Raw genomic sequence first — 16,139 nt, 5'->3', positions numbered from 1 at the left:
GGATTTCAATTGAGAAATTTGAATACTAATTCCAACAAAAATGACGAGACAATTTAGGCTGCCCGCGGCGTCGTCGCGGCAGCCGCTGCTTGACAGCGACTTCTCATCGTGCGGCGGAATGAGGCGGGGGAGGGTGGAGATGGCCGGGTGGAGCAACGGCGGATTGCGCGGCGGTGGACTGCTGCTGCCCATGCGGGGTTCTGGAGAGATATTGGGAGGGTTTGGAGAGGCATTTTTTGATTGATAAAGATTGGTATCGATCAATTGGGTTGTTGAATCTCCTAACTGCACAAGTGTTGATTTTTCGATTCCGGATAACCATCTCAAATCTGCAGATCTCTAGATTGGGAGAAATTGACAAGAACAAATAATTCACCGCTGTTTACTGAGGATTCGACGATTTAAATGAGCATAATTTAGAAGATGACGACGACGGTGACTACTTCTTCCAGCTTGGCAGCTCCGAAAGCAGCAGGAGCGTCTCCACCGCCTTCGATTCGTCGCCGTACGAGAACGCAGAGGTGATTGAGCTTGAGAAAGAGATGCTGAATAAATTCTTCGGCGCCGGTTTCTGGCGTACTTAGTCAGAAAAGGGAAACCTCCGACCTCTAATTTTAAAAGAATATTTATAAAAATAATTAGAAAATTAATTAGGGAGTAAAAAATCAAAATTAAAAGTTTAATTTGGTCAAAATCGAGATTAAATCCGTTGACCGTTAGTTTTTAACGGAAATGTTGACGGATGACCAAAATGATCAAATTTCCATATGTTCAGAATCAAAAAATCCAAAAGATAATATTCAGGACCAATTTTGGCCTTTCCTCTTTAAAGTATTAGTCTTTTCAAGTCCACCGGTAATTTGAATGGACTAAATGCAAATTTAGGCCCCTAGAATTAAGGCAAACAACAATGTTTTTTTATACATAACAATATTGTAAATAAGATAATTACCAAAAAAAATACATTATAAATAGGGTACTTTTTATAAGTACAAAACTTAAAATCATATCCCGATCTAGGAGTGTGATCAATTGCTAACTTTCTTAAGTTGCTAACTTGCAAACTCATCAATGCAATGCATTAAAAATGTAAACACGATGACATTAAAATGTCAACGCATAATTTTGTTGAACTTCATATAATGTGTTGACATTTTGATATCACCATGTTGACATTTTGATATCACCATGTTGACATTTTTAATGCCCTGTATTGATGAGTTTGCAGAGTTAGCAACTTAAATAGTTAGCAATATAACGCACCCCTCCCGAGCTATTTCAAACCTCAACACACATCATATCCTCTAAGATAGATCCATAAAAGAAAATGAAACTAAAAAACTGTCGAAATAGATTGTCACAAAATCCAGCAATTCTACATTTCTGCAAAGAAATTGGTTGAATTGTCAAGTTTGCTTCCCTTGCTTACATTTTTCCTCTTGGTCCCTGCAAACATTACCAAAAGCACACTAGTTCATAAGATATTTGTAGTAATTATTTTCAACAAGATTAGCTATTCTCAATCCAAATAAATCTAAGCTAATAAACCTCACAAGATAACTCAAACATAAATAAAATGATGCAGTTAATTATAAGATGCATCAACAACACACACAGAGTAGCGTGGCTCCAAGAACACTAACTACGATCAAATAAAATGAATTCTACCAGAGATGAAAATTTCAAGAACTTTACCTTGCACTCTATAAATTGAAAAATGAAATGCGAATAAACAATATTGGGCTTACCTTTAGAAGGTTTTGGGATACTTGCATCAACTTCCATCCCATCGCTATCACTATCTGAAGCAGCAGAACGATTTGCCATGGTAGTTTCAGATCCTTGCAGCAATTCATCCAGATCCCAAAGCTATATTTATTCACATGACATAGTAGGTTAAGAACATAGATTATGTAATCCAACATTTAAAACAAGCAATATACAGATAAAAATAGATAGATAAACCAAACGTAGATTTTCATATATGAATATAGCAGTTGTGATGTAGATAGACCCTGACCTTAAGTGTTTGATCATGTGATATGCTACCAAGAAACTTTTTATCATGAGAAAAAGCTGCAGTGCAAGACAACTAATTAGCAGTGAGAGATAACCAAAAAACGCAAAAGAATTATCGAATTGGTTTGCTTCTGACCAAAAGAACTAAAAACTTCAAATTATCAGTTTGGGAAAAGGAAATGAAGTCATACCAAGACGTTCCACAGGGTATTCGGAATGCTCAGCAATTGGCTGAATTATTCTATTGGGCAGTATACCCACCAGGCTATCAAGACAATAAGAGAAACTGTAAGTTAACCTTAAAACTGAAAAATGTGAATTGTTTGGTTTTATACAAAACCCTCACCTGATTATTCCATTCTCTGAACCAGTTATCAATCTCTCTTCATCAAGCTTCAGATTTAGAATTATTTCATTAGACAAAATGAGGAAGCAGAAGAGAACTTGCAAAAAGGAAAAAGATCATCATGAAAGTACTTACCTTTAGCATGGTATCAACAGAGTTGGGAGAGAGATCAACAAAACGATCGCTAATAAAAAAAAAACTATTATCAATATCAGCCTAAAATAATTAATGCAAACCAAAGTAAAAAAGGATCGTGCAGGGTCCTCTATTCCATACAAATATGATTAAGACTTGAACATGTAAACATAAAATAGACATCTAGGAAAAGAATATACCTGCAATCCTTGAAAAATCCCCATGAGTACAACAACAATGTTCCACTTTGTGTTCCACATACAACCTTTCTACCGTTCTAGTCCAAAGAGGGGAAAGTGAAATGCAACAGTTAGGCATATAAAAAATTAATTAATCTGGAAAGATATAAAAAATACGTTTCATCGCTCACTGAAATAATAATAAAAGCAAAATCAGTGAGTGTCTTCCTACAGGAAGTTAAGACCAACCTTCATAATCACAACAGAAAGCAGCTCGTCCTCAGAGAACTCGGATCGAGTTTGAACCTGATGTACAATAATAACCCATATTCATTTGTTGACAAAAGGTAATTGATGAAGGCACTGACAACACGATACAATCAAAATGACCAAATACTAAAAGAAGTTAAAGAACATACCTTATTGCTCCTTAAATTGCAAACAGATAAAGTGCCATCCCCACTGTTTTAAGAGATTTCATAAAAGAAAAAGAATATATAAGAGAAGTGGAAATGCCATTAAGTGGTCGGCATCCTATGCATTGGATGTAGAAAAAATGTTATCATGTGATGAATTTGCATCAATGCAACAAACTTACAAAAGATTTAAACTATGAACCAAATAGAAGATAGATAGTATGTTCTCTCTTCACATGAAAATAGGGCTGTCTACACCCAGCATATGAAATTTGGTTTCAGAGCTGAATGTTGAAATGAAGGAAAATGGCAACAAAATTTCAGAAAATCAATAGATTCTACTTCCCTGCCTCCCAAAACACAAAAGCAAAGGAAATAAAGGACAAAAAGTGTGGAGGACCCTGCCCTATATCACAATAAGTTCAACTAGAACACACTTGATAAACACGAGGGCCTATATTTTAGAGAAAAAAAAATAACATTTTGCAGGACTTCAACAGACAAAAGTTTGTGAGAACACACACATGCACACATACAGAGGACAAGACTACCTTGTCCCAATCAACTTCATGGAGTCCGATGCAAATGTCATATCTGAAATGTATTCTTCATGAACATGTAAAGTGTTGCAGCAAGTACGTTGCCTGGTATCCCATACCTGCGATAGCAGTGCGAAGAAGAATGAAAATATCTTCATTACTCATGAGACAGTTAAAAGAGAATGTCTAAGCAGCTGGCTACTTGGAAAAAATGACACTCTCCCTACCAATAAATAGAGACTCAGCATTCTATCACTGAAACAGAAAGTGAATCTATTAATAACATATCAATGGCTATTGGCTAAACTCTCTTTACTTGAACAAAGAAGAACTAGGAGCAGAATTCTTGATTTTGATGTAAAAGTTGGTGCCGGGGGATAGATTGCATTTTAAATAACAATGCACAGTCCATACAAATATTCCAGGTTGAAGCTAGAAGGTGGACTCAGAGTCTCAGACTGATCAAAAAGTGATTTTACTAGGAATTTCATTGGACTCAGACAAGAATAAATAGGATAATAAATTCCGATGCATTTAAGTATGTTCAATCTGAGGGAGCTACACAGTAGCATTGATGTTTGAAAATATTTGATAACTTTGATAACTTAAAACCACCAAAATACATCACTCAATTGCTGCTCCTAGAGTTTTACAGAGTTTAGTATAAGTTAAAACAAGCACAATTGATTCATTTAGCAGCGTCAAACACCCTACAAAAATAGCACACAACTACAGTACACACTTTTGAGTCATAAGGTGTATGGAACTTCACCTTGATACAACCTTCATCATCACCGGAAGCAATGGTAGATTCTGTCAAGTTAACTATTCGATTTACAGCAGCCCTACACATATGACAAGTGATCATTCTAGTTTCAGAAAAAGTGACTCTACATCTATGATAGATGTTAATATAATGAAAAAAAAATATTTGTATAAAAACATACTCATGAGAATTATCAAGGCGTGAAATCGGCGCACCAGTTTCGACATCTGTTGCAAGAATGGAAAAATCTGGAGAGCCGGTGACTATAGCTGAGCACGAAATTCAATTTCAGTAGATGAAACTAAACGAAAAAAAAAGTGAGACATCAATAATCAGTACTAGAGAACAAAAATTACCACGCCCTTCGTTGACGAAACGGAGAGCTCTACATGATTCGGTATGAGCATTCACTTCCAGGAGCCTGATAATCAATAGAAGCATAAAAGTTTAACTAAATCAACACATGAAATTGAGAATATTGATTCGCCAATTATAAAATTGTACCTTTGAGGCGTAGCTTCTGCATCATAACGGTACCTAATGCATAGAGACAAAGGATTCATCAGTAACATGATTCATATGATAGAGAATTGGATAGTGCAACTGAACTCACAGTAGGAGGTGGCCGGTGATGAGACCGGCGGCAACGAGATTAGTTGATGGATGAAAATCGAGATCAAATGGAAGCTTTTCCAAATCAATCTCCATTTTTCAATAATAAAAAAAAGAGAATGCAAAAGATACGCTACAGCCTACAACTGAATATTGTGATTTACAGAGGAAGTAATAAACCTTAAAACCCCAAATTATAATCTCTAAAACCTGAACACAGAAATCACATAAACCCTAAATCCCCAAAATATAATCTCTAAACAAAATACGACGGATTCTACTCGGAAAACGGATGGGTCTAATTGAATTTTATTTATTTTGGGCCTAGGCCCAAAAATTATAGCACTACTATATTGTATACTACTTCCTCCGTCCCACTTTAGAAGTCCCGGTTTACCATTTTTGGGTATCCCACTTTAGGAGTCCCGGTTGGAATATTCCATAAATGGTATTAGGCCCCACATTCACTAATATTTTTCTACTCACATTTTATTATAAAACTAATATAAAAAGGTAGAACCCACATTCCACTATCTTTTTTCACCAACTTTTCTTTACATTTCTTAATACTCGTGTCGAACTCATCCGGGACTCCTAAAGTGGAACAGAGAGAGTAGTATTTAAAGAGCAGTAATATAGCGCAACCATCCCTTAATAAATCTCAGCCACACGATCAAGAAAATTAAGGGCTGATATTCAACATATGCTTTTGAAATTGTCCCAGATTTTACTTCATTACAAGAATGAATTAGTACACTATAATAAGGCGGGGGCAAAATAGTCATTTACAAAAGTTAGGGTTAAAATCAATTACACTCATTTTGAAAAATATATCGTTTCGCCATAACCCACTGCGCTTCTTCTTCTCCACTCTCTTCTCTCAATGGAAACCTAGGGTTCTGCCGTTTCCTCTATCTCTGTTGCTCATTTCAGCCGCTTCTCTTACTTCCCGATAAGTTTCAACATCTAGTCATCGTTTACGCCAGCGTTGGGGTAGGGCTGGGCTATGGGATGTTTGCGGCGAAGGGTCTCGCCGGAGTGGCGTCGGGATAGAGATCGGTGGTGGTGTAGCCATTGTTGTTTTTGGTTGGGATCGTATAACCATTAGTAGTGACTGTCATCTCTCTCTCTCTATATATATATATATACTTACTACTCTAATTGGATAAAAGTATATATGTTTATGTCTCTATTGCAACTGTGCTTCAAACTATAATTGTGCATTACGGGAGTGAAAAAAATACACATTTACACACACTAATCTTATTCTTATGCATAGTCTTTCTAGAGAGAGAGAGATCTGCAGGGATGAAAAGAATCACGATTGGAACTTGATGAAGTATATTATGCTTACGGTGAAGTATACTATGTTTACAGTGAATTAGTATTGTGTTTATAGTGAACTAGTATATTGACATGTGAGTTGACATCTGAGTTATGTATATTGTGTTTATAGTGAAATATATTGACATATGAGTATACTATTTTGACATTTGAGTGATGTAAATTGTGCTTGTATTGAAGTATGTTGTTTTTATAGTGAACTATATTGGCATATGAGTGTACTATTTTGCATTTAAGTGATGTATATTTTGCTTATAGTGCAGTATATTTTGTTTATAGTAAACTAGTATAATAACATGTGAGTGTACTGTTTTGCCATTTGAGTGAAGTATATTATGATCACAGTGAAGTATATACTGATTACAGTGAATTATTTTGGCTTTATATTGAATGTTGATATTAATCTTTTTTTACTTTCTTTAAATGATAGGACTTTCTGTTAATCTTTCGAAAGCTACAGATATACATAAAGAAAGATGAAGAGAATGATATAGAGCAACTGAATCAGAGACTAAGATCAAAGTATTGCAGCGCATTAATGTTATTGAAGATGAACCATGAGTCATTGACTAACTTATGGCAACATCAAGACAGTATGAAGATTGTAGCAAACACATGGACATAGATGTGAAAAAATGGTTGCAAATTTTATAGAATATGATATAGTTAATAACATGTGTCATTTAGTTCACCGTAAACATATTCGATTCATTCAAATTCAATAGTCAATTCATAACTTACATTAATATTCTGTTAAATTCTTTTTTATTTATTTAGTTCATAGCTATGTAGTTTCAGATGATTTTTACAAGCTATTTTTTTTAATAATTGAATACTTGTACTGTGAATATGCTTTATAGTGATGTTTCAATACCTTATAGTGATGTTTGAATGCCTTATAGCGTACATACATGTTGATCACAAACACTTCACTCTAATCATGGAATACTGCACTCTAAGAACCTTTTATTTCATTAAAATGAAAAAATAGTGCACTATAAGCATGGATCATAAACACTCACTCTAACCATGGAATACTTCACTTTAAGCACGTTTTACTTCACTGAACTGAAAAAACAGTGCACTATAAGCAAGGATCACAAACACTTCACTCTAACCATGAAATACTTCACTTTAAGCACGTTTTTACTTCACTGAAATGAAAATATAGTGCACTATAAGCATGGATCACAAACACTTCACTCTAAGCATGAAATACTTCATTTTAAGCACGTTTTACTTCACTGAACTGAAAAAACAGCACTATAAACAAGGATCACAAACACTTCACTCTAAGCACATTTTACTTCATTAAGATGAAAAAACAGATCACTATAAGCATGCATTACAAACAATTGACTCTAACCATAAAATACTTCACTCTATGCACATTTTACTTCACTGAGATGAAAAAATAGTGCACTATAAGCACGGATCACAAACACTTCACTCTAACCATGAAATACTTCACTCTAAGCACGTTTTACTTCACTGAAATGAAAAAATAATGCACTATAAGCATGGATCACAAACACTTCACTCTAAGCATGAAATACTTCACTTTAAGCACATTTTACTTCACTGAACTAAAAAAAAACAGTGCACAATAAGCAAGGATCATAACACTTCATTCTAAGCATGAAATACTTCAATTTAAACACGTTTTACTTCATTCAGATGAAAAAATAGTGCACTATAAGCACGGATCACAAACACTTCACTCTAACCATGAAATACTTCCCTTTAAGCACATTTTACTTCACTGAACTGAAAAAACAGTGCACTATATGCATGGATCACAATCACTTCACTCTAAGCATGAAATACTTCACTCTAAGCACGTTTTACTTCACTGAAATGAAAAAAATAGCGCACGATCACAAACACTTCACTCCAAGCATGAAATACTTCATTTTAAGCACATTTTACTTCATTGAACTGAAAAAACAATGCACTATAAGCAAGGATCACAAACACTTCACTCTAAGCCGGAGAGGAGATTGAATCGTGTTCCTCCACTTCCTTCATGTAGATAGACAGAGAGAGAGTATGTATGAATGTGATGTGTATGTCAGAATCTGGAACAAAGTTGATTTCCCAAACTACCGCCATACAATTTTTATTAATAGAAAATGAATACTTAATTTAGTCATTAGATTAAGATAATGAGTGGCTGAGATTTATTCTCTAGTTATACACTTAAAATTAGTTAGACCTTGATCACTCCTCGGTATTTATATATTGAAAAATTAATCAAATTAGTAATTTGTAAATTGGATATTTGAATGTTCAATGAGCTAGATCATCTAATTTATAACCTAGATGTTTGGTTTTCTTGTTCAGCGATTTTATGCTATCTTACGTAAGTAAAAAAAATAACAAGTTCATTTAGTAGTGTGAAGGTGTGACCGTTGCAACTTGATGATTCTATTTTGAGCTGGGAGCATCTAGGCTCAAAAAAGAGAGGCAGAGGGTGAGCTCGGTTGTTGGAGCTCAACTAGCCGTTGGAGAAAGCGGTTATAACAGTTTTTCCTTGAAGAGTAGTTAGAAAATCTTGATTTTAATCTCTAGTATATAGCTCATTGAATCAGAGAGAAACACACGACGCACACACATTCTCATCTTCTAGTTGCAGTTTGATAGTTACCTCTTCTTGTGATTAGCTTGAGCGTTTCAAATTGTAGAGAGGAACTCATCTCATCCTTTACACTTAGATCAATAAACCCCATCATTTCTTCTCTGTGGATGTAGGCAAGAGATTGCGAACCACGTAATTCATAGTGTGCTCTTATTTCTTGTTTCTGTTGTTCTCGGTATTAGTTTGTGGTTCTTGGTAGTTTTGGAGCCCGAATCCTTACAAGTAGATCGAACAACACAAATATTCGTCTCCAACATTAATTTTATTGTTGAAGTCATATCTGAAATATTTATAACATTAGACACACCAGAATCTCAATAATATAAAATTATTCATGTGTAATGGCACACGATTTTCATATATTAACATTAAGAGCATCCACAATGGGGCGGAGGATGCGTCGGACGATGCATCTTCCGTCCCTTCGTCCGCCACTGTGGCATCGTGGATGATGGCTTCTCCATCATCCGCGGACGATGCGCGTTGCCCGTCGCATCGTTCACCACTGTGGGCGACGCGTTTTCGTTTATTTTTTTTTATTATTCAATTTTCACACACTATATATATATCTCATTTTTCACTCCATTTCCACTCCTTTCAATATTTCAAATAAAATGAATCCCGGAGATTACCCAAGTACGAATAATCCTATGTTTGGTGGTGTTGCACGGTGGCCGGGTATAGAACCCGATGAATACTGGCCCTTCGACATCAACACCCAATATGATCCCAATTTCTGCACGAACTCGTACGGACTGTCAGACATGGAGCCTTCTCCCACCCGCACACCCGCCCCACCTCGCCGGCCGCGACCAAGAAGAGGCGGCCCAAGGCAAAGAAGTTGTCGTTTCCGGCGGTGAATGAAGAGTTCACCCCGGGGAGGACGAACTACCAGCCAGAAGAATCCATCGTCTTGACGAGGTGTTGGATTGACATTTCAGAGGATCCGGTGTTCGCCAACAACCAGAAGATTACTGCGTATTGAGAGCGCATCGCTGAAAAATACAACGAAGCCAAGCCGCCGAATGCCTACAAGCGCCAAAGAGAGCCGTTCCGCAAGCACTGGGAACAAATAAAGAAGCAAGTCAATTTGTTCTTAGGGAGTACAAGAAGTGCGCGAGGGAGCAGGGCAGCGGCGAGAGTCTCGCGGATGTGCGCGAAAAAGCGGTGAAGTCGTGCATGTCATTGTACGGCGATTTCAAGCACTACCAGTCCTGGGCGCTCTTGAAGGAGAAGCAGAAGTTCGTTGGAGGTGTGCTGCCCCAATCGACAGCGGCGAAGAAGAGGGCGAAGCGCACCTTCGCCGGTGATTATACGAGCAGCGACAGCGGCGCAACCCAATGGACCTCAACCATCCGGTGTACGAGGATGAGACTTCTGCCACACTGATGTCCTCCCGGCGCCCCGCTGGCATCAAGGCTGCCATGGGCAAAGGCAAGGCGACATCCTCACAAGCCGCGCCGCCTGACCAGGCCCCGAGCCCGACCCTGAGCGCGACCACAGCCCCGACTTCGGCTGCAGCACATGCCTACACGGAGTTAGTGGCCTCCTCCGACTATAGGACGTTGTTGGAGACGCACAACGCCCTCATGCAGACGAACAACCCGGCTCAAATCGCGTACCTCCAGGATATGATCGATGGCCTCCGCCGCAAGTTGAGAATGCTTTAGACTAGCCTCTTTTTATATGTAGTGCACTTTTTTTTTTCCTAATTTTGTAACTTTTTTTTAATTAAGTAAATGTAGGATTTGCCTTAATTGTGTTGCTTTTTTTTTATATTTATGTTGCTTGATATATTTGTATACATAAATTAAATACAAAATAGAAGTAAAAACTATAGGGCGGGCTATAGTCCGCCCATTACAGATGAAAGTGACGAAGGATAGAATGCTGATGTGGTGGAGCATAGGGCGGGGATTAGGGCGTCGCATCTTCCCCTCCATTATAGATGCCCTAAATAGTCCATTTGTGAACTCGGAGTCGTCGCAATTGGAAAGATTATATTTATAGCCCGCCCATTACAGATGAAAGTGACGAAGGATAGAATGCTGATGTGGTGGAGCATAGGGCGGGGATTAGGGCGTCGCATCCTCCCCTCCATTATAGATGCCCTAAATAGTCCATTTGTGAACTCGGAGTCGTCGCAATTGGAAAGATTATATTTTTGTTGAATATTACTATAAATTTTGGATCATAGCGTAATATGCTTCATATGTAGGCTGTTGGAGTCAAGTTGTGTCTTTAATTTGATCGGAGACTTTTCTCATTATGGATGAGAGTTGTGACTTGAGCATTTTCCCTTTTATAGAAAAATAAACTAAAATACTTAATTTCTAATATGCATTATTTTATGGGATAAATCAAAATATATTATACTAGTAGATAATATCGTCTCGAAATAAATTCTTGTGTAACGTGTGTTGAAGGACTTTATTCGGACATATCATGGTACCATTCGTGTAGACACTTTTGCTTTTCACATGTAATAACAAAATAAAACAATCTAATTGAGGATCCTTCATTTGGAAGCAACTTATAATTTATAGAACCTCTTGTCCATGCTCTTTCTTAATACATTTTTAACTATATGAACAAACAACACACGCACTTGACTTGACCCATGTGCAAACATATAATTGTGCATAGTAGATTAATACTCTCTCCGTCCTTAATATATAAAATGGATAAAATTGTAAATAATATGGTTTTTAATGTATAAATATATTGTGCATAATAATAGATAATTCTCTCTCTCATTTTACATTCTCTCTTCTTAAACTATTTTATACATATCATTTTTCCAAAATAAGTATAAAAAAAAAGTTTCATGAAACGGAGAGGATACTAATTAATACTCCGTATTCATCACTAAAAGTTAATGCTTGAACAAACTATTTATTCCAATTTAAAATAGTCAATCGTAATAATTCATTACTGAATAAAATCCCGTTTGAATGTAAAAAAGGTAATCATAAATCCTAATTGGATCCAAATGACAATTGTAAATATACATAAGACAATAGAGAATGAAAATTTGGAGTACTTTTATATAGTCAAATAAATAAAGCACAATTTTAGGATAGTGTACGTTAAAATCCATTTTATATGCAATTGCATAAATGTGTATATAAATCTAACTCAGGTGGGAATGAGTGGACAACAACAAAAATACAAACGGCGGAACATGTTAATCAATGCATACGTTGTCCTCCACCCCATAATTATTCCCACTAAAATCCACAGTGCAAGATAACAACTTGCCAAATTTATTTCTCTATCAAATTTGATTTAGATTTTTTTGAGCTACCTCAACCTTAGTTTAAAATGATAGTATATTCATAAAATGAAATTGATCTGATGAACAAATGATCGGCAATACATGATTTCCTGAACAAAGATACGCTAACAAGCTTCGCATATTTATTTTGAAACAATATATACGTGAAAATACACCCCGTGTTAATAGTTTTCCGTTTAATGATATTTAAACTTTAACAAACAATCATTTAAATATAAAATTTAGTAAAATTATGTTGAATTTGAAATAAAATATTTATAAAATTTCAATTATCTAAATTTTTTGGAATATTGATGACATGCCAAAATATATATGAGCCGAAAGGCAAAAAAAATTCATGACATGTAGTAGTAGTAAATGTTTATTGTGGTACATATCTATGATTTTCTATATTCTATGCACACGTGTATAATATTCAAAACTTATTTATTATTTTGAGTGGGGTTAATGGAATAATCTAAATACAACATGGCAAAATCACGATGGAGGATCAAACATATTTTTGTGTATACATAAATATAGCATCAAACAACAAGTATTAAATCCGACCTAAAAAATTCTTAAATAAGATATACTCCGTATTTAGGTTAAGAGGCACATGCAATTTTGTGAAGAAGAATAAGATATTTGAATTAAAGTCCTGGAATGTTAGTAAATTTACATTTGAGGCCGCCTCACCTTTCACACTCATAATTCACCAGTGTGTGTGAAAAAGCAGCAGCACTCCTTCCGCAAGTCGCTTTCTCACTACTTTCTCTCTCTAAATAACCCTCACACTTCTCTACTCATTACTCATTCAATCACTCCCCACTTCTTCTCTAACTAAAAAGTAAAACACACACACACACATCACTCTCTCTCTCTCTCTCACTGCCGCCGATATTCCATCTTCTGCTAACAGAAAAAAACATCTCACGCCGAAATGGCAGTCGTAGTCTGATTTCGTTACATACACTATTCATTTACATATTTGATTTACGGCGAGGAGATGGAGAGGAAGCGGAGCCAGGGATTCTTCTCGGCATTAGAGGACGTGGTGCGCGGCCTATCTCCGGCGAGGTCGCGGGGGAAGAGTCCTGGCCGGAGCAGATCGCCGATGTCTGGCCTCCTCCGCCGGAAAGTCGGCGCCAGCAACTCCGACTCCTTGATTGCGAGATCGGGCAGCCTGAGGCCCGTCGGGGAGACGCTCACGCCTCTAATGGAGGGTCCGGATCCGGACGGAGACGAAATCGGCGACTCCAAACGCCTCGGCTCCGGACTAGGCCAGTGGATGCGCGGCCAGCTCACTCGGAACCCGTCCGTAGCCGTCGATGAGAGCACCGGCGTCACCAGGAGGTCCGATTTGCGGCTGCTGTTAGGAGTAATGGGGGCGCCGCTCGCTCCGGTCCACGTTTTCGCCATGGACGCTTTGCCTCATCTCAGCATCAAGGATACCCCCATTGTACGCGTTCTCCTTCATCAATTTCTGTGAATTTATGATTTATCTTCTCTGGTGATGAAACAATTGGCACATTGTTGAGATTTAGTTAAGAATTTGGTGTGCTGAAATTTTCTAATGAGGTTTTGACAATGTGGTAGGAAACTTCATCGGCGCAGTATATAGTGCAGCAGTATACTGCCGCTTCGGGCGGGCAGAAGGTGCAGAACGCGGTGAGGAATGCCTACGCGATGGGGAAGGTGAAGATGGTGGCTTCTGAGTTCGAAACAGCGACTAAAGTAGTGAAGAACAGAAATGTGAGTAGAGCTGCTGAATCAGGCGGATTCGTGCTATGGCAGATGAGCCCCGATATGTGGTATGTTGAGCTTGCTGTGGGAGGGAGCAAGGTTCATGCTGGCTGCAATGGGAAGCTGGTTTGGAGGCACACGCCCTGGCTCGGCGCTCACACGGCCAAGGGGCCGGTTAGGCCCCTTCGCCGCTCCCTTCAGGTGAAAACAGTGGCATCAGATCGTCTTCGCACAGAGTGTTTCTTTACTCATCTTGATGTTTGAATATGCAGGGGCTTGATCCAAGAACGACTGCTAGTATGTTCGCTGATTCGATTTGCATTGGGGAGAAGAACATCAATGGGGAAGACTGCTTCATTCTGAAGCTTGCTGCTGATCCTCGGACGCTCAAGGCGAGGAGCGAGGGGCCTGCTGAGGTCATAAGGCATGTCCTGTTCGGCTACTTCAGCCAGAAGACAGGGTTGCTGATTCACATGGAGGATTCCCATCTCACCCGCATCCAATCCAGCGGCGGCGATGCGGTTTACTGGGAGACCACCATCAACTCGTTCCTGGATGACTATCGGCCCGTTGAAGGGATCATGATAGCTCACTCGGGGCGATCTGTGGTGACTCTCTTCCGGTTTGGGGAGATGGCGATGAGCCACACCAAAACCAGGATGGAGGAAGCCTGGACGATTGAGGAGGTCGCCTTCAACGTCCCAGGTCTGTCGATGGACTGCTTCATTCCGCCTGCTGACTTGGGGTCGGCCTCAATCAGCGAAACGTGTGAGCTCCCGGTAGAGGAGAGGGGGAAGCTGGGTAACCGTGCGAAAGTTGCAGCGCTGGAGAAGGCTCAGCCTACCACCACCATTGATAACCTAATGTGGAAGGTAGAGATATGAGGGAGTAGTGTGGTAAATGTTGATATATGGGTAGTGCAGTTTGTAATTTTTATTACTAACACAGCAGGAAATAACAAACTAGATTTGTAGTAGGTTGTGGGTTGTTCCTCCATTAAATCTCTGTTTGTAACAGAATCCAACTAGAGGGGTTGGTTGGAGGCTAATTTTTTGGTTAGTTTATCTCAAATGGTGAAAAGCTTTAATATTAGTATTGGCAAATCCATTGGGATTTTGTTCTTATTCACCAATTTGTTTTTGTGCCTAGTATAAACGGCAGTGGCAGTCGGAAAAGGGTAATACTGCTGCTGCTAATTAGTTCTTCAAGATTTGTGTTTGTTGATTAGTTGAAGGAATTTCAACATGATGTAATACAGCAGGAAAGCCAACACAGCTGTTTTGCATGAGGTATATGAGTATTATTTTGGTTAGTTTGAGATATAGTGGAGAGCATCATCTTCATCTTGCTTTAATAATGTGGGTTGCTTTTCCCGATTCTCATTGCTACCTTTTGGTTTGACTTGGACCCGAATTGATGTGGGATTATAGATTTGAACCCAATTTCTTATGATTCCCCCAAAACCCATGTGATTTTTCATCATCATATCCCCTTTTGCTACTTTTCTCTATCACATCCTATATTTTTCCGAATTAGAAAACATTTCATAAACAAAAATATGATACTAAAAAACTTGTTTTCTTTGGATAAATTTGTTTGTCATAAACATTGTTGTCACAAATGTTCGCCAAACGTGTAATGTTTTAGTCGACGATTTTGCGTGATGACAGCAGGAAAATTTTCCCAAGTTATGAAATTTTATGCAAAACTAATGTTTAAGATTTGTGCTGATAATGGACTTGTCATAGTACTTTTTAGTATAGTTTTTTACACGAATTTGACAGTTACTAAATAAATTTACGATTGAGATATTTTTGCTAAATGGGTACTTAAAGTGAGATATACCTTTTCCATGGGTATGTATTTTACGTAATTTTATTGTCACCAAACATTTGCTACTATTAATTGGACAAAGTTTGTAGGGAGTAGGCACGGAAGGTTCCACAATATGATGATGAGTGGTCTTCATGAAAAGGTGAATAATTCCCCATTTGCAGGGTAAAGACATCAATTATTAACATTTGTATAATTTGCAATGCATATTAATCATAAATTATTAATCTGACAAATGCATTTATTGGCGAGTAAATGAGAAAATGTTAGTACTATCATTCTCAAAACT

The 16,139-nt window shown here is 37.8% G+C and overlaps 2 protein-coding genes across 2 annotated transcripts; one reads left to right on the top strand and one right to left on the bottom strand.

Annotated features, from left to right (window-relative positions):
* Positions 1-1,312: 1,312 nt before the first annotated feature.
* Positions 1,313-5,271, bottom strand: LOC125192374 (WD repeat-containing protein 55-like). Its single transcript, XM_048089911.1, has 15 exons — positions 5,014-5,271; positions 4,905-4,937; positions 4,757-4,821; positions 4,582-4,669; positions 4,407-4,479; positions 3,647-3,753; positions 3,099-3,141; positions 2,929-2,985; positions 2,701-2,777; positions 2,501-2,549; positions 2,366-2,412; positions 2,211-2,284; positions 2,021-2,076; positions 1,749-1,869; positions 1,313-1,446 (listed from the first exon to the last, which is right to left on the bottom strand). The coding sequence occupies exons 1-15, from the start codon at positions 5,106-5,108 to the stop codon at positions 1,376-1,378; spliced, it is 1,056 nt and encodes a 351-aa protein (XP_047945868.1). The 5' UTR covers positions 5,109-5,271; the 3' UTR covers positions 1,313-1,375.
* A 7,752-nt stretch (positions 5,272-13,023) lies between these two features.
* Positions 13,024-15,305, top strand: LOC125192147. The gene is made up of 3 exons (XM_048089621.1): positions 13,024-13,733; positions 13,871-14,218; positions 14,290-15,305. The coding sequence occupies exons 1-3, from the start codon at positions 13,281-13,283 to the stop codon at positions 14,899-14,901; spliced, it is 1,413 nt and encodes a 470-aa protein (XP_047945578.1). The 5' UTR covers positions 13,024-13,280; the 3' UTR covers positions 14,902-15,305.
* The last annotated feature ends 834 nt before the right edge of the window (positions 15,306-16,139 follow it).

Source organism: Salvia hispanica, chromosome 6 (assembly GCF_023119035.1).
Source record: "Salvia hispanica cultivar TCC Black 2014 chromosome 6, UniMelb_Shisp_WGS_1.0, whole genome shotgun sequence".
NCBI lineage: Eukaryota > Viridiplantae > Streptophyta > Magnoliopsida > Lamiales > Lamiaceae > Salvia > Salvia hispanica.
This window is presented reverse-complemented; position numbering and strand designations above follow the sequence as displayed.